Source organism: Gorilla gorilla, chromosome 19 (assembly GCF_029281585.2).
Source record: "Gorilla gorilla gorilla isolate KB3781 chromosome 19, NHGRI_mGorGor1-v2.1_pri, whole genome shotgun sequence".
NCBI classification, from domain to species: domain Eukaryota; kingdom Metazoa; phylum Chordata; class Mammalia; order Primates; family Hominidae; genus Gorilla; species Gorilla gorilla.
This window is the reverse complement of record NC_073243.2, coordinates 106982948-107002236: the sequence shown is the minus strand read 5'-3', so window position 1 is coordinate 107002236 and position 19289 is coordinate 106982948. Positions and strand designations below refer to the sequence as shown.

Below are 19289 nucleotides of genomic sequence, written 5' to 3'. Positions count from 1 at the left end.
AAAGTAATACCTGTGAAATGCAGTTCCTTGCATAGATGACGGGCTCAGTAAATGGAAGTTCTATTTAATAATTATTACTCTGCTCCTTCTGGCAACATTTCTTGTTTCAATGTAGGAGGAAATACTGGTCTTTGGAAAACATTCATGCTTAGCTGCTATGAATTCTCACAGAAGGCCCCTCCAGTTTTGTTAAATGTCCAGCGAAGGCTAAAGAGGGACCTGGGAGGACTGCCACATTCATTCCTCATTGCTCAGCACACACAGTCTCCTGGAATTTTGTTTTCCATGTTAGTTGTACTATCTGGGACCTCTCATGACTGGATGTGCGCTGTGGAATTCCTAGGTGGGCCTCAGCTGGCTTCTGTATTATCACCTTCCTTGAGCCTTTGGTGTATTGGTCCTCCTCTGTTGCATCTGACAGAGCCGTTAGTGATTTTCCTCCACATGGCTGGTTTGCCTTTCTGCAGCGTTGATTCTTGTCATTAACATTTAATCACACGATTGCTCGCTAGGTGTCCTTGCTGCATGTTCATAGACCATTCACGGACTTCTTCTGTGGCTCCTTTTTGAGTGAGAAGCAGGTCGTCCACGCCCAGTTTCTGCTGAGAGGGTGCTTACTGAGTTCCTGTTCTCGCCTGCTCATGTGCCCTCGGGTTCTTGTCTGGACTTGGGTGGACAGCAGAAGTGGATGTGTCTACTCCCTGGAGATGTGTGTCACCTCCTAATTTGATTCTGCTGAACTAATGCTGAGGCGCTTCACCTTCATCTCTAAATATTGGGTCATTTTCTTTATCCCTTTGCTTTTTGATGGACATTTAGATTGCTTCCAAACCATGGCTTTTGAGAATAGTGCTATAATAAACATGGGAGTGCAGATGTCTCTTCGATTTTCTTCATTTGGATATACACTTAGGAACAGGATTGCTGAATCCTATGGTAGCTCTATTTTTAGTTTTTTGAGGAATCTCCGAATTGTTCTACAGAGTGGGTGTATTAATTTACATTCCGACCAATAGTATACGAGGATTCCCTCTTCTCCACATCCTCGCCAGCATTTTGTTGCCTGTTCTTCAGGTAAGAGCCATCTTACTGAAGTGAGATAATATCACGCTGTAGTTTTGATTTGCATTTCTCTAATTTGCGTATACCTGTTTGCCATTTGTATGTCTTCTCTCGAGAAACGTCTATTCATATCTTTTGCCCATTTTTATTTTATTTTATTTTTATTTCTATTTATTTATTTATTTAGAGACAGAGTCTCACTCTGTCACCCAGGCTGGAGTGCAATGGCACGATCTCGGCTCGTGGAAACCTTCTCCTCCTGGGTTCAAGCGATTCTCCTGCCTCAGCCCCCCGAGTAGCTGGGATTACAGGCATGCACCATCATACCCGGCTAATTTTATATTTTTAGTAGAGACGGGGTTTCTCCATGTTAGTCAGGCTGGTCTCGAACTCCCGACCTCAGGTGATCCACCCGCCTCAGCCCCCCAAAGTGCTGGGATTACAAGCGTGAGCCACCACACCCAGCCCTTTTGCCCATTGCTAAATCAAATTCTTAGATTTTTTTTCCTGTAGAGTTGTTTGAGCTCCTTATATATTCTGGTTGTTAATCTCTTTTCAGATGGGTACTTTGCAGACATTTTCTCCCATTCTGTGGGTTGTCTCTTCACTTTGTTGATTGTTTTCTTTGCTGTGCAGAAGCTTTTTAACTTGCAGGTATCCCATTGGTCCATTTTTGCTTTGGTTGCCTGTACTTATGAGGTATATTCAATAAAACTTTGCCCATTCTAGTGTTCTGGAGAGTTTTTCTAATGTTTTAATAGTAGAGATCTGTCACTTCTTTGGTTAATTCCTAAGTATTGTATTTTATTTGTAGCTGTTATAAATGAATTTACTTTCTTGGTTTCTTTTTTCAAATTGTTCATTGTTAGCATATAGAAATGCTACTGATTTTCGTATGCTGATTTTATGTCCTGCAACTTTACTGAATTTGTTTATCAATTCTAATAACTTTTTGGTGGTGTCTTTAGATTTTTTTCAAATCTAAGATTATTTCACTGGCAAAGAAGGATAATTTGACTTCTTTCTTTCTAATTTGAATGCCCTTTCTTTCTTTCTCTTGTCTGATTGCTCTAATTAGGACTTCTAGTACTATTTTGGATAACAGTGGTAAAAGTGAGCATCTTTGTTGTGTTCCAGATCACAGAGGAAAGACTTTCAGCTTTTTTCCCATTCAGTATGACACTAGCTGTGGGTCTGCCGTATATGGCTTTTATTGTGCTGAGGTATGTTCCTTCTATACCCAGTGTTTTGATGATTGTTATCATGAAGGAATGTTGAATTTTGCCAAATGCTTTTTCAACATCAGTTGAAATGATTATATGGTTTTTGTCCTTCATTCTATTCATGTGATGTATCACATTGATTGATTTGTCTATGTTGAAGCATCTTTACATCCCAGGGATAAATCCTACTTGGTCATGATGAATAATCTTTTTTGTCTTGTTGAATTTGGTTTGCTAATATTTTGTTGAGGATTTTTGCATCAATGTTCATCAGGGATATTGGCTTGTCGTTTCCTTTTTTTGTTTGTGTTCTTATCTGGTTTTGATATCAGGATAATACTGACCTCATAGGACGAGTTTGGAAGTATTACCTCCTCCTCTGTTTTTCAGAATAGTTTGAGTAGGAGTGTATTAATTCTTTACATGTTTGGTAAAATTCAACAGTAAAGCCATCAGATCCTGGGTGTTTCTTCCCTAGGAGATTTTTAATCATGGCTTTGATATTATTATTTGTTATTGGTCTGTTCAGGTTTTGGATTTCTTCATGATTCAACTTTGGTAGTTTGTATGTGTCTAGGAATGTATCCATTTCTTCTAGGCTTTCCAATTAGCATATAGCTGTTCACAGAAGCCTCTAATCATCCTTTGTATTTCTGTAATGTCTCCTTTGTAATCTCTAATCTTATTTATTTGGGTCTTCTCTCTTTTTTCTTAGTCTAGCTAAAGGTTCATCAATTTTGTTTAACTTTTCAAAAAACCAACTTTTCATTTTATTGATCTTTTTATTGTTTTCTTTGTTTTACTTTCATCTATTTTGGCTCTGATCTTTATTATTTCTCTTCTATTAATTTTTGGTTTTGTTTGCTCTTGCTTTTCTAGTTCTTTAAGATGCACCATTAGGTTGTTTATTGGAAGTTTTTCTACTTTATTGATGTAGGCAGTTATACCTATAAACTTTTCTTTTAGTATGCTTTTGCCTTATCCCATAAATTTTGGTATGATGTATTTTTATTATCATTTTTCAAATAAATTTAATTTTCTTCTTAATTTCTTCATTGACCCACTGATCATTCAGGAGCATATTATTTAATTTCCATGTGTTTGTATGGTTTCCGAAATTCCTCTTGTGACTGATTTCTAGTTTTATTTCATTGTGGTTAGAGAAAATACTTGATAGAATTTCAGGGTTTTTAAAATTTTTTAAGTCTTTTTTGTGGCCTAACATATGGTCTGTTCTTGAGAATTATCCATGTGCTGAGGAGGAGAATGTGTATTCTGCAACTATTGGATAAAATGTTATGTAAATATCTATTAGGTTCATTTAGTCTATAATGCAGATTAATTCTAATGTGTCCCTGGTGATTTTCTGTCTTGATAATGGGCATTTAAATCTCCAGCTATTTTTTCATTGGGATCTATTTCTCTGTTAGCTCTGATAACAATTTGCTTTTTATATCTGGGTGCTGCAATATTGAGTGCATATATATTTAAAATTGTTGTATCCTCTTGTTGAACTGACCCTCATCAGTATATAATGACCTTCTTTATCTCTTTTTATAGTTTTTGTCTTGAAATCTATTTTGTCTCATGTAAGTTTAGGACTCCAGCCCTTTTTTTCCCCATCTGCATGGAATATCTCTTTCTATTCCTTTATTTTTAGTCTATGGGTGTCTATAGGTGAAATTACTTGTAGGCAACAGATCATTGGGTCTTCTTTTTTTTTTTCTTAATCCATTCAGCCACTCTATGTCTTTTGGCTGGAGAGTTTAGTCCATTTACATTCAATTTTATTATTGATAAGTAAGGACTTACTCCTGCTATTTTGTCATTTGTTTTCTGGGGTTTTTTGTGCCATTTTATTTCTTTCCTTCTTGTCTTCCTTTTAGTGAAGGTTATTTTCCCTGTGGTATGTTTTAATTTCTTGCTTTTTACTGTTTGTGTATCTTTTGTACTTTTTTTTTAATTTGAGGTTACCATGAGCTTGCAAATAATATCTTATAACTCATTACTTTTTTTTTTATTTTTGAGACGGAGTCTCACTCCGTCCCCCAGGCTCAAGTGCAGTGGCGCGATCTCAGCTCACTGCAAACTCTGCCTCCCAGGTACATGCCATTCTCCTGCCTCAGCCTCCTGAGTAGCTGGGACTACAGGTGCCCGCCACCACGCCCAGCTAATTTTTTGTATTTTTAGTAGAGATGGGGTTTCACCATGTTAGCCAGGATGGTCTCGCTCTCCTGACCTCATGATCTGCCTGCCTCGGCCTCCCAAAGTGCTGGGATTACAGGATAACTCATTACTTTTAACTGATGACTGCTTATCAGGATTGCATAAACAAACTAAGAAACAAGTAAAGAGAAAACTAATAAAAATTCTGTGCTTTAACTTTGTCCTCCTGCATTTTAACTTTTTGTTGTTTTTACTTGTATTTTAGTCTTATTTCTCAAAAAGTTGCTGTAGTTATTATTTTTGATGATTCATCTTTTAGTCTTTCTACTCAAGATATGAGTGATTTACAAACGTAATTACAGTATTATAAAATCTCGTGTTTTTCTTTGTATTTACTATTTCTAGTGAGTTTTCTACCTTCACATGATTTTTCTATTGCTCACTAATGTTCTTTTCTTTCAGACTGAAGAATTCTCTTTATCATTTCTTGGATGACAGGTCTGGTGTTGATTAAATCCCTCAGCATTTGTTTGTCTAGAAAAGTCCTTATTTCTCCTTCATGTTTGAGGGATATTTTCTCTGCATATATTATTCTAGGATTAAAGTTTTCTTCTTTCAGCATTGTAAATATGTTATGCCACTCTTTCCTGGCCTGTATGGTTTCCACTGAGAAGTCTGCTGCCAGATGTATTGAAGCTCCATTGTATGTTGTTTATTCTTTTCTCTTGTTGCTTTTAGGATCTTTTTTTTCTTTGTCATTGATCTTTAGGAGTTTGTTTATTAAGTGCTTTTAGGTAGTCTTCTTTGGGTTAAATCTGTTTGATGTTCTACAACCTTCTTGTACTTGGGTTTTGATATTTTTCTTTAGGTTTGGGAAGTGCTCTGTTTTATTCCTTAAATAAACTTTCCATCTCTCTCTCTGCCTTCTCTTTAGGTCCAATAACTCTTAGATTTGCCATTTGAAACAATTTTCTAGATCTTGTAGGCATGCTTCATTCTTTTTTATTCTTTTATTTTGTCTCTTCTGACTGTATTTTCAAATAGCCTGTCTTCAAGCTCATTAACTCTTTCTTCTGCTTCATGAATTCTGCTATTAAGATTCTGATGCATTCTTCAGTTTGTCAAATGCATTTTCAACTCCAGAATTTCTTCTTGATTCTTTTTAATTATTTCAATCTCTTTGTTAAATGTATCTGATAGGTACTGCCTGGCTGCCTCCAATGCTCATTCAAGGCCTAAGGTGTCTTCAGTCAATGTGTGGTGAATGCTGCCAGGACTGAGACTCACCCTTCAGGGCAGTAGGCTCCTCTCTGACCCAGGGCTGACCCTGAAATGCCATCCAAGAGCCAAAGCCTGGAATTGGTACCTAAGTTGCAAGGTACCTAAGTTGCAAGGCAAAATCCCCATTACTTTTCCTCCTACTTTCCTTAAGCAGAAGAAGTCTCTGCCCATAGCCATCACAGCTGGAAATGTGCTAGGTCACACATGAAGCTAGCACATCTCTGACTCTCACCCAAGGCCCATGTCGAGTACTGCCTGGGTACCACTGCTAATTATTCCAGGCCCCAGGGCTCTCTAGTCAGCAGGAGATGAATCCTGACAGGACTGGGTCATTCCCTTCAATGCAGCTGGTTCCCTTCAAGCCTAGTGTGTGTCTAGAAATGTCATCTGGGAGCTAAGTCCAGGAATGGGGGCCTCAGAATTCTACCTGGTGCCCTATCTTACTGGGGCAGAGCTGGTCTCTGAATTGCAAGACAAAGTGCTCGTTAAACTTTTTTCTCCTCTCCTCAAGTAGAGAGAAGGAGTCTGTCTCAGAGTGGCAAGCTGTGCTTTCTGAAGCTGGTGGAGGGTTAACACAGTCACTCCCTTGGCCACCTTGGCTGGTGTCTCATTAAGTTGCATGCCCCCAAGTCCACCGGTTGTACACCCAACACAGCACCAGAACTTGCCTAGGAATTTCAGTTCTTGTGGCCTAGACTGCCTTTCAGGTTTATGTAGAACCTCAGAGCACTTTCACCCACAGTGGCAAGGCTTACTGGATCTCAGGTTCTGTCCACTGTGATGGTTCTGACCCTCCAGCTTGCCCTGGTCTGGTCTAAATGTTCCGTCTGTGGGTGTCGGCTGAGTTCTGCCCTGTGTTGCTTTCCACTGTGATAGGGCAGCACTGAATTCCAAGGCCAAGTCCCATGATCGCTGTTCTCTCCCTCCCACAATCACACAGATTCTGTCTGTGCCATGTGGCCACTGCCAGGAGATGGGGAAGGGGTGGCTTTGGCAAATCAAGACTGTCTCTCCTACCCTCCTCAGAGCCTCAAGTGACTCTTTCAGCAATATGAAGTTAAAACCATGTACTGTGGTTGCTTACCTGAATTGTGGTTCTCATGAAGGTACTTTTTTGTGTGGATGGTTGTCCAATCTGGTGCTCCTGTGAGGAGGAGGTTTGGCAGAAGCTTCTGTTTGGCCATCTGGCTCTGCCTTCTTAATATCAGCTTCTCAGCAGTCTTGTGCTGTTCCTCACTCACAGCTGGCTGCCTCCACCTGACCCTCCCCTTGACACCACAGGCAAGGACAATGGTGAGAGCATCCTCTCTCCCACTGAAATCTTTCCTTGTTGCACTTTGGGTTTGAGAAGTGCTGTGCTCCTGGGTCCTGCCCTTCTTAGAAAATCCTAAGAACTGGGTAAGAAGTATTTACCCCTGACAGAGGATCGATCACCTTTCACTCCAAATTCCTTCTTCAGCCAGGGATGGAGGAAGTCACAAATATTTTCATCTAAGCTCTAATCAAAAATTATATCACTATGAAGATTAGATTGTAGAGTTTGGCAAGAAATCTTGGTAAATTTAATTAATGTCCAGGTGAATTAAATGAGTATTAAATACTAAAAATATGAGAGCTCTTCATGCTCTAAGAACAAGGCCAGAAATGTGGATGTTCTCAGTGTTGTACCCTTGAGGCTTCAGTGATGAGATTTTAACGTACAAAAAAAATCACTGCTTCTCCTAGTGAACAAGGAACATATAGATACAGGAATGGTTTTGAGTAAATCCACAGTCAATGATAATTTGGAATAACCGAGGATAATCATAGCGCATTCTTAAATTATACTATTAAATTATACTCTGCTTTCTCTAGCCTTCTTCCTGCCATAGAATTCATCCAAAGCCTGATTGGCTGATGACTCAGGTGTGCCCAGCTGTGCAGAAACCATGGGAGGCACGTTGGCCATCTGAGACAGTATTTGTGGGGCACATAGACAGTTGGCACTTCACCCAAGTCACACTTCTGCTGCTGGGATGGTTATTTCACTGATCCAGTTTAGCCAGGCCACAAGATCCAGGTAGAACTCAACAATTCCATCTATGCCTATATCCAGTCAACCTCCAGATGACTCTTTCCCAGTCCTGCTTCTCCTTTGTCCAGCCCTGCCTCACCCTTGCCTCCTCTCCTCCTCATGCACGAACAACAGGTATTTATGTTTTACAAATACGTGCTGATATCACTGCAGGAGGAACTGGGGTTTGCGAGAAACCAAGGACTGAGTCCTTTCTGATGGATTATGATGATGGGAGTAACTCGTCACTCACAAGATTCAGCTTTAACCAGAAACTTTGTCAGAGTGTCCAGTGTCAAAGCCTTAGTAGTTTGAGTCTATACATAAGCAACTGGAAAGTGACCAGGGGACAAGTTTAGAGCTGGGCAAATGACTGAAATTGTGAAGCCTGGACTTCTTTGGGTTCAGGATGATGCATGATTCCTGTGACCAGCATATCAGCCCCGTTGTCCTTGAAGACAGAAAGGTTGAGAGAGCCCAGTGCCTAAGTCAGGTGTAGTGGAGAGAGGAACAAAAAGAAACAGACACAAAATCTCTTGGAGAAAAAGGAAGCTTTTTGGTTTATTTAAGATTTTAGCCACATTTTTTTTCAAGATATCACATATAATCACACAACAAGAATTACTGTGGCTTTTGGTGTAGATTCATATTTGGCTCTGAGGTTATAAGAAAATAAAAAGCAAAGTTTCACTTTGATTAAAGTTTGATAAAAGTTGAAATTATCTAGTGTTTCTGAAATATCACTAAGAAGACCTAGAATGAATAGAATATTCCCAAAACAAATGACACTTCAGGAGAAAAGATGGAGGAGAGTAAAAATGAAATTACTTGATAATTAAAATGCATCTTTCTTATAATGAGCCCAGTTACTTCTTTACTGTGTTTATTGATAGGTGGCTCTCATGAATAGGGCGCATGGCATCACCTGAGACACGCTTGGAACTGGTTCACTGGGAGTCTGTCTCATTGCTGTAGAAATAACCTCAGTGACTGGGCGTTTATTCATTTCTTCTTAATTTCTATTTTATTTTTTGATTTATGAAACTTTAATGAGCAGTTTCTATGAATCTCAGCAGATCCCAATTAATACAAATCTACCAACTTTTAGTGATGAATGACAACAAATATACTACAGTAAACATCCTACTGCTGAGCTTCAATATTTTCTTTACTTACATTGCTCAGAGCTAGCATTTCCCAGCAGTAACACAACACATATTCGTTCGTTTCTTATGAAGGCAATATAAGTGTTTGGTGAGTTTTTCTAATGTAAAATGATTTCCAGAATTGGTCATGAGAAAGGCAGACCCTGTGAGAGCAAAGCCTGTCCTTTGCTAAAGCCTGAAGGACTTGGCCTTTTCTGAAGCCTGGTTAATAATCCACCCGCCTGACATTCCAGTGGTTACTGTGAGCTACAGGCAGGTTCCCCTAGACATTTTGAGTTTCCAAACAAATATTCTTCATTCTGATAAGAAGAAAACATTAATCTTCTGCAATTTACCTTATCTTTTAGAATAGCTTGCAAACTAATAATGAAACAAGCTAATGAAGTGACTTTTTTGTGTTTTTTATTATCTGTTGTTTATCAAGGCATATCAAAATATCAGTCTTATCAGTTACTATGTTCTATGTATTTAATGAAATTGGAGATTATTTAAATACTGAATATTGTAACTCAGACTAAATTATTAATGAAACAAGTATAATGCTTGACGACTTGGTTAATGAAAACTCAAAAATCTGCCAACTGCAGCTGGACACCTTTGCCTGGGGATCCGGTCCTCTCACCCTGGGCCACCCAGAATGTAGCCTTGAGCCTGGGAGAAAGGAGAGATGGTTCTGAATCTGAAACAGCTGTGTTGGATCACAAGCGTGTAGGCCAGGAACCAGAAAGAGTGTAAAAAGCAAAGCAGCAGGTCAGAAACAAAATTGTGTTTGGGATGATTGTGGTGCTGGGTGCACCAACACTCAGGGCTTCAGAGGGATCTCCAACTGCAGAGTGAAAAATTCCTCAGGGGCTCTCTGAATTATCAGAAGGAAAGCAAAGATAATCAGGGCGAAGTATAATATTTTACATCCTTCGTTTTATTAATTCAGCAAATCTTGTTTGAATGTTCACTAGATCATATACTTTAAGTATATTAAGTCTTACAAACTCGTGACAAGTAGCTGTTCTTATATCTGCATCCTAGATGACAGAGCAGCACAGAAAGGCTGAGTAAATCATCCAAAGTCACACAGCTAATAAGTATGAGAATGGGATGATAAATTCTGCAGTGTCCGAGTCACCCGGCCTTTCCCTTCTATCAGTCCGCTGCAACCTGCAGGGGAGATGCTGGATCACATCTATTCTAGGTTCTTAAGGAGCCAATCATCTTCTGAGTGGGGGTTTGAAAAGTGAGCAAGTGTTTGCATATCAAAAAGTGTTGTTATTGGTTTAAGCCATGCATGAATTTTTCTTCTTTTTTGGTTTAATACCTAAACTGGTTACCTTCGGTAATGGAGAAACTAATTGGGTAGCGTTATACAAGGTTGAACACATTGATGACTGCTTACGCTTCTCAGTTAGTTAAAATGCAAAAAGGTTGAAAGCTAATTGGCTTTAACCATTATTTAATTTATTTCACACTTGGCATTCCCTGGTAGAACTGTAAAAGGTAAAATGTTGTTGTGTCTTCATTTAGTTCCCGGAGTTCTAGAAGGCCAAGAAGGTTCCGAAGTCATTCATGAATAGCACTGCAGGAAAGGCTGCCTCTGCCCTCTCCCTCAATCCTGCATAAATTCTAAGAATTTCACTTTCCCATGGCTGTGTGGTATTTGGGCCCCAGGAGGTCTACCCCCCATGGTGGTGCTGATGGCTTCATTGATAGTCTACCAAGCTTACCTTCGTCTTGCCTCCTCTCACCCCCAGTGGTAACACTGCAGCCAATGCTTCCTCTTCCAATATTTGATAAACCTACCCTCCTCTGTCTTTTATGTCTCCCACCCCAAATCCTATTTTCCTTGAGAGTTGTGTTTGGTGTTTTCTCAAGGTCTAGGAAATGCTCCTCCAGGCCTGCAGTTCACACTGTACAAATGTCCGGACTCATCCAGGACAGCCCAGCCCCATGCAGGGCTTCACTACATGGACATTAATGTGAGCGAACTCTCCCCGCAACTCCCAAGTAAGAATCAGACCCAGGCTCCCCACACCAGAGGCAAATTTAGAATGGACATTGGATGCCGTGGGTCAGCAGCTGAGAATACCTAGTGAGTGTCTCAGTCAGTGGGCAGCACTAGATTTGCAAAATCACTGAAAAAAATCAGCATAATAGTAATACTAATAGTTCGGTATTGCAGAGCTCTAAATGATACCCTGATGTTCTGCAGGAGTAGATTGCATTATAAAATTAGAGCAATATGTAATAACATTTATTAGGACTTTTAAAATTCATCTGTAATCCAATGATCCAGCAATGCCATTCACATTATTTTAAAAGAATGGATGCACAGACTTGAACTTGAGTAGTGCAGAGAACTATAAAAAGGAAGTATAATCTTCTTCTTGCACCCCTCCTACTCAACTTTCTCCTCCTGAAGAGGCTTTTCCCCCTGAAGATGGTTATTGTTCCAACATCAACAATTTCTCTTCAGTCATCCAAGAAAATTCTTTAAGTGTAGATACACAATTTTTAAAATGAACATAATTGAGAGCATGCTATATACTGTATTATGTACTTTTAACAAATTAATACCTTTTGGAAACCCTGTAGCATAAACCTTAAACTTACAAGTTCTGAAAGTACTCTGATTTTGTTCTAATCCTTACACTATATTTCCTGGCGAGCTCACCTTGAAAACATTACTGAATCATTCTACATCTCTATTTCCTCACCCATAAAAAGGGGACACTGATGCCTTACAGAATGTAGCTATGGATGAGTAATCAATAGGTATTATATAGAAAATATGGGCCACAGCTTCAGAAACTTAAAAAAATGTTTAATTATAATTATCATCAGTATGTAACTCTAATTTTTAGTGGTTATATAACCTCCAATTATACAAATATACTTTAAAAATTGACCCTGAATTTACTGGTAACCATTTAAATTGTTTCTTGTTTTTATTATTTTTAGTTTTATTATTATAAACAAGGCTGCCATACACATTCACACCTGTTCACTGATATTGAAGAAATTCTTACAAGAAATATTTGGCGAGAATTCCCAAAAGTTAACTCCCTGGAGTTGAATTGTGCACGTTAACTCATAATGTCTGTGGTGCAAAGATATATGGGCTGGCCCTGGGGCTGCCTCCTGAGTGGGGCCTCAGTTTACATTTCCCAGAATGTAAGATTGCCTGCTTGTCCTCATGCTCACCAACAATCATGCTACCAAGATCTTAAAAATATTTGTCACCCTAAAAGGTAAAAAGCAATCGATTTTTTCTCTCTACGATTTTTAACGTTGTATTTAGTCTGTTTTGCCCTACAGACATTTTTAGTATTTTTATAAAATCACTGCTTTCCTATTTCCTTTAATATCTTGCTTAGAGAAACCTTCCTGATTCCCTAAGAAAAATTTTTATGCTTTCCTCTAGATTAATTTTGTTAAGTTACCCTTTTCTAGAAAGTGTTACATTTGCTTTGTTTTCAAATTCGTTTTAACAGAGTTTTGCACATTACCCTATTAGGATTCTAATTTTGATCACTTTATCTGAGACCCCTCACCAATATGAATATTTAATATTTAAGTGTGCACGTGTTCTTTCTTGCACCGTCATTACTTTTGGTGTAAATTAACTGACTTTGGTATGCTGTGCACCCTCTGTCCCTTTCTCATTCCTGGAGTCCAGTCCTGGAGCAGCTCCACGCCAGCCTTTCTCCAGGTATGCAAAGCCAGAGAGCTCAGACTGTGTGTGGAGGCCTTTCCCATTGCTAATTCTCAGCCGGGGTTTTTGAACCTTTCCAATGTTCGCTCTCACTGGAGGGAACAGCATGCTTCCAAGAGAATAATAACAAATGCAATGCTTGGAGAATCGGCCCTGGCTTCAACCAGAAAGTCTAATTGTGTTTTCTTTCTTTCCTTTTATTTTTTTCCAGTCAGGCATGATACGAACAGAAGAGGCAGATTACTTCCTAAAGCCACTTCCTTCACACCTCTCATGGAAACTTGGCAGAGCTGCCCAGGGCAGCTCGCCGTCCCACGTACTGTACAAGAGATCCACAGAGCCCCATGCTCCTGGGGCCAGTGAGGTCCTGGTGACCTCGAGGACATGGGAGCTGGCACATCAACCCCTGCACAGCAGCGACCTTCACCTGGGACTGCCACAAAAGCAGCATTTCTGTGGAAGACGCAAGAAATGTATGTAAGGGCGAATCTTTGTGTGTATTTAGTGATGCTGACATTTATGTAAGCTGATGGAAGCTTGTACATTTTCTTCAAAGCATGTCTGCCCACGGGGTGAAACCTATGGACTGTCATTGCTAAACTGAAGCAATGATTCCAGAGAGAGTCCCTTATCTGTAAGTTCAGCACGGGACATCTCTCCGTGGCAGATGGATGGATAATGGTAAATGATGTTTTTTTAAGAACTCTTTCCTGGGCAGATTAAATGACACAGTGTGCAGAAGTGCAGAATCTACCAGACATCTTCAAAAGAACCCTGGCATCACTACTCAGTCATTCTATATTTTTGAGGTTTAGATTTATTCAAGCCCACATAGTTTTCCTGCTGAGGTAATTCATTTATATGCATGCTTATATACATTACCACATCAAAAGGGCAGACTCAGTGTGACATAGTATACCTGCAATTTATCACCAAAGCTTTATCAAAGTCTTTTTTTGTCATGAACATTTAGGAAATGGTTTATTATTTACATTTTTTATGTAGAAACCTCTCAGAAATTCAAGAATTGAAGTTGGGTGCTTTCTGGAATGTCCCTCACTTCCTTGAGCTCTCTCCTCAAACATCACTGGGTGAACCTTCCCCAGGAGTCTCTGGACAGCCCCCTCTCCCCCTGCCCATTGTTTCCTGCGTGGTTGGTTTCTATGACTGCTTTACCCAGCACCCTGAATAGAGGCAGGCCTGTTGCAAGTACTTAGTGAATCTCGTTGAATGAGTGAACGAACAAAAATCTCTTGGCACCTACAACAACAGAATCAGTGCTTGTTAAACCATCAGTGCCTTTGTGTCCTCTGAACCCCTTTCATCCTACCCCTGAAAGTCATGTGCTGCATTCAGATGACTTGAAAACCTCACACCCAGATGAACTTAGTGGGCTCAGGTGCAGGGGAGGTAGCAGGAAGAACCATGCTGAGAACAAACGGAGGTGAGCAGGGGGCTGAGAGAGTTGGGAATCCTGAGGTTGGGTGAGTGTTTGAAAAGGGCGTGCATATCAGCAACAGCTGCCCGAGGCTGCCTTGACCGGCAGGTCAGGACCCAGATGCGTGGCGGAGGCTTCCCCAAGGTCAGAGTCAGGACTCTGCTGCCAGGGCTCACGGTGTGGTTGTGGTCAGAGCAGGACAGATTCTGTATGCCAGGGAGAGGAAGTGGCCCACACACCTGGACCTCAGCAGGAGAGATAGCAGGGCCGTCTTAACCGCTTTGACAGACCACACACCAAGCTCTTAAGCAGATGCCGCAGTGGACCTTGAAAACATCAAGCAATGCAGACCATTGTGAGAGGACTGCCATCCTTTCATTCCTCTCTGAAGGTGGTCGCCATCACTCAGGCTGGTGGCACAGCTAAGGCACAGCTCTGTGTGCAAGGCAGTAGAGATGACCTCAGTGTGGTGTCCACATCTGCGCGTGTGTGCATAGGCATGGGAGTGTGCGTGTGTGTGTAGTGTGTGTTGCCTTGAGAGACATTTCAGAATTGTAATAGTGGTGGTAAGTGAAAGGCAGTTATTTGAAAAAGGATGCTAAACTCTATAACACATTTTGTATTTGAAAAGTGGAAAAAAGTTCCCATGGTATCATAATAAAACTAGCGAAAGAAAGCTCAACAAACTGCTTCTTGTAGGTGGAGGACATTGGTGATTGACATCCTGCTGTTTGCCAAATATTTCTGTCCCCCCTGGGTTATGCAGGTGATAGTACTACACTCCTGGGCCTCGAGTGGCCAGGGGCCATGTGACCAGCCCAGGCCCCGGAAAAGTGAGCAGAATCAACAGCGCTGCTTCCTACTGGAGCGTGCATCCTCAGGGCCCTGTGTCACCTGCTCATGGATGCACCCCCAGGTCCTCGTGTCACCTGTGCATGGATGCACTGCACCCCCAGGGCCCTATGTCACCTACACACAGATGCACCCCCAGGGCACTGTGTCACTGATGCATGGATGTACCGCAGGGCCTTGTGTCACCTGTGCATGGATGCACTGCATCCCCAGGGCCCTATGTCACCTACACACAGATGCACCCCCAGGGCACTGTGTCACCGATGCTTGGATGTACCGCAGGGCCTCGTGTCACCTATGCACGGACACATCCTCAGCGCCCTGTGCCATCTGTGCATTGATATTTCCATGTTGTCCCTGAGGCTTTTGGACTTCCACTTGAACTCAGGGCAGTCCTGCTCTTCTGTCTTGGTGGAATTCACACTTACAATGATTCTTTCCTGTTAGAGTCTCCAGTTCAGAAAATGGGAGCCTTTTCTGTGTTCACTTAGGCATTTTTCGGTGGAAAAGGGCAAACAGAGGCAGGTTGATTTGCTGAAAACCAGTAGTGAGGTTGGACCTCAGGCTGATTAGTGGACCTGCTGCCCTTCAGGTGATGGTGGGTGTGCAGCTGGGGCCTGTGTGTTCTGGGGACAACGTTGCAAGCTCCATATTGAGGGGCAGTCATTTGCTGAGGGGTTTTCAGAGCCGCGGCCCATGAGATCACCACCCCACGGAGTTTCTGACCCCTGCCCCCAATACTGAGGGCCTGTAGCTGCTGGGCCCTGTGCTAACATGTTGTTTTCATCCTAAAGCCATTTTTCCACCAGGGGTAATTAAGAACAAAAGCTCTAGGACCACACTGTCCAAATCTGAAAGCTATTTCCAACACTTTCGAAGGAAGGGGTGTGAGCAAGTAATGTTCCTCTCCTCTGCCTTCATGACCTCATCCTTAGCACCCCATGCTCGGCCTGGGGTACAGACTGCACGAGTTACACAGAGACATCTCCTAGGGTGGAGCTCATACCTGTGGGCATTGCATAAACATTAATGGCAAATGAGTGCTCAATAAACATTAGCTGGTATCATTATTATTCTCCAAAAGCTTTATTTAATTTTGGAAGTATGTTAGCAAAGGAAAATGAAACGTGTTGGATGTACTAGTCAAACAAAATAGCATCTGCTTACAGTATGCTCCATGAATACAGTCTGCATAGATTTTGTGTGCATGCCACCTAAATATCTGGGCTTTTTGAAGTCCACTTTCACACGAAACAATTCTAACCACATTTTCTGAGGCATCCACTAAACCTAATTGTTTTCAATATAGTGTTAACCTAACAATTATACATGCCAAAAATATTTTTAAAGGGATTACTTCAAGAGGAAAGTGTATGCTTTGTCTTCTAATCAAATACGTAAATATTTATGGTACTTTCTAGGAAATTAAGCTCTTCAGTGAAGTGGAGCTGCCTCAAGCATTTTATAATCTATTGGAAACAGCGTAGACAAGCTGGTTATGTGTCCAGACATTGAAATAAACTTTAAACATTGTCAAGTCGTTTAAAGTCTTCAAGCAGGAAAACAATGCAAGCCAGCCAGCTCGTGTTCTTGTAATTGTTTGTTCCATTGCTTTGTCTTTGCAGAGGAATCTGTTCTACAAATCCCTATGCTCAAAGTCTCTGAACCCTTTTGCTACCAGATGTTAGGAGTTACAGCCAAAGAGTGCCCTCTCTTGCTGTTTTAAATTAGGATGAAATTATATAAAGGGAAATACAGCCATGATTTCCATGACGCCTAGACTACATGAATTTTACTTAAATTTAGTGTGCTACTTTAATACAAGTTTCTGCATCACAAGGTTTTAAAGGTTATGTGGTTTTTATCATGAGTGTTCATTTTTGAGACCAAATTTCTCTATGATGAGTTACGGCCCTGATTTTGTGTGTGACTTGTGCTTCCATTTGCCCCCCATGTGTCCCTCCATAGACATGCCCCAGCCTCCCAAGGAAGACCTCTTCATCTTGCCAGACGAGTATAAGTCTTGCTTACGGCATAAGCGCTCTCTTCTGAGGTCCCATAGAAATGAAGAACTGAACGTGGAGACCTTGGTGGTGGTCGACAAAAAGATGATGCAAAACCATGGCCATGAAAATATCACCACCTACGTGCTCACGATACTCAACATGGTAGGATCATCCTTCCAGTTGAGGCCACCTGTGTCATTGCACTTCGTAGGGTGTGTGTGTGTGTGTGTGTGTGTGTGTGTGTGTTTCCATTTTACTTGTTACCTGTGGATTGATGTTCCATATATGAGAAATATTTTATTGGTAATAACTCATTTAGTTTTCTATGCTCCAATGAAAAGAGCCATTTTCAGAACTTCATAGACTAATTCAGTAGGAAAAATCATTTGACCCTCTCTATAAGCCTCTGTAAGCCTGTGAGATGTTTTGGGCTTACTGGCGTCTATTTACGGGAAATCTCTAAGGGGTTGCTGAGCCACTGTAGTGCAGTAAATCTGATTATCAGCATTAGATGTGTGATTTTAGATGGCTCTATAGAAATGCCCAACTTTTTAGAAATATTAATGTTCAAATGCTAAATATAAATTATTTTATCTATAAAAACGAGAAAAGTGCAACCTTTTAGAATATCACCTCAGGTAAAATGTGTTTGTGTCTCAAATTGGCAGCTGTATTAATCACTGAAGAGTGATGAGAGGTATCCTAAGCCTCATTTCATGTAAGTGAAATCAAAATAACAGAAGACAAAATATTGGGTTGCCAAAGTGTGTTTTTAAGAATAGTTTTAATGACAATATTTTAAAAGTATGTCTTTGCATTCTTCTGCCTCAATAAACAGAGTACCCCTGAATGTGCCCATCTTTCCATGATGTCATGTGATTACTATGGCTAGTGTCATTTTTGGTAGACTGAACCACTAGATTTCTGGGCTCCCAGGAAGCTGAGGAGGCAGTGAAATAGAGCCACCTTCCCGCTGCACGGGGTCAAAGCAAGCATTGCCCTGTTGTCCTCAGCAAGCTGCTCTGGTGTGTGGAAGTGTTTGCCTCTCTTCTGTAGAGCTTTTCCAATATTTCCGCAGCTCAGTGGCAGATCACTTCAGGTTACATTCCATGGTGGACGTGCTGTTCCTGCTCCCCACCCCAAATGCCACTGTGATCATTCATTTCCACTTCCATGATCCATCACCCCTAATATCACCTCTAATTGTGTCTTTCTCTCATCATCTCATTACCATGATTTTTTCTTTCTCTTTCTTGTATCCTCTTGGAATCCCATAAGTGCAAGAGTTTCTCTTGCAATTATGGAATTCCTTGCCAGGAGAGCTTGAGAAGTGATTGGCTTCTGTCATCATCATGATTAGCTTAAAAATCCTCTTTATATTCTAAGGGGAACACTTACCAACCCACAGCCTTGTGATCCTTTCATAGGTGTTTGACAGTAAGAGGTGGACCCCACTCCCACCTGGAGCTTCAGCTTTTTACAGTGATATGATTAATATATCTGTCTGCCTAGCAATACAAGAAAATTAACAGTGCTCTGTCACTGAAGAACAAGGGCGTTGGATTCTAGGCCCACTAGTAAGTAGGGGGGAAAATGCCATTTATGGGGCTGACATGGATTTCCTGTCTTTTTCAGGTATCTGCTTTATTCAAAGATGGAACAATAGGAGGAAACATCAACATTGCAATTGTAGGTCTGATTCTTCTAGAAGATGAACAGGTAGTTTATCTTTGAAACTATCTACTCTTTTTATTCCTAGAAAAATAAATGCAAAATAATGCTTTTTTCTTTAATATAATTGTTCTATGGGTTCTTCTCTCTCGAGGGCAAAATGTATTTAATATTTTGTGTCTACTGCAAATGAGTGTCTTTTCAATCCTTTTAAATGTTTTTTGGATTTTTTTGTGGGGATTTTTGTGCAAAAGTGGTAAGAAATTATCCTTTAATTGGCCTGTAAGAAAATGGCATGTAAAAGCTGCCTTCAGCATATAGGTGGGACACACACTAGGAATACACAGCACAAAATATATCTTAGCCATCATGAGCTTTCAGGATGCCAGTGGGAATGAGCCCTTTCTGCTTCTTGCTAGGAGAGTATAGATGTTTTGTGGTCTTGAAGTTACATTGTACTGTGTGGCCCTGTGTTGCTTTCTTCAATTATCTCCCAGCTCTTAACCTTCACCATCTACAGTCCGAGATTTTTTATTTTTATGGAGATTTCTATGGCCTCTCAAGTGCATTTCCCTCACTGCATGCAAAAACCCACATTATGCTGGGTCTTGGTAGCAGTGGGTTAAAGATCCTTTGCCTTCATTTGGGACCCCCGTAAATGCATA

General features: G+C 40.8%; 1 protein-coding gene across 1 annotated transcript in view; it reads left to right on the top strand.

Moving 5' to 3' along the window:
* The window catches only part of ADAMTS16 (ADAM metallopeptidase with thrombospondin type 1 motif 16), a 181420-nt gene that overhangs the window by 28678 nt on the left and 133453 nt on the right, over positions 1 to 19289 (top strand). Inside the window, exons 4-6 of the mRNA XM_004059064.5 lie at positions 12869 to 13130; positions 16916 to 17115; positions 18589 to 18672. Coding sequence (XP_004059112.3) covers positions 12869 to 13130; positions 16916 to 17115; positions 18589 to 18672 — 546 coding nt within the window. The remainder of the gene's footprint in view (positions 1 to 12868; positions 13131 to 16915; positions 17116 to 18588; positions 18673 to 19289) is intronic.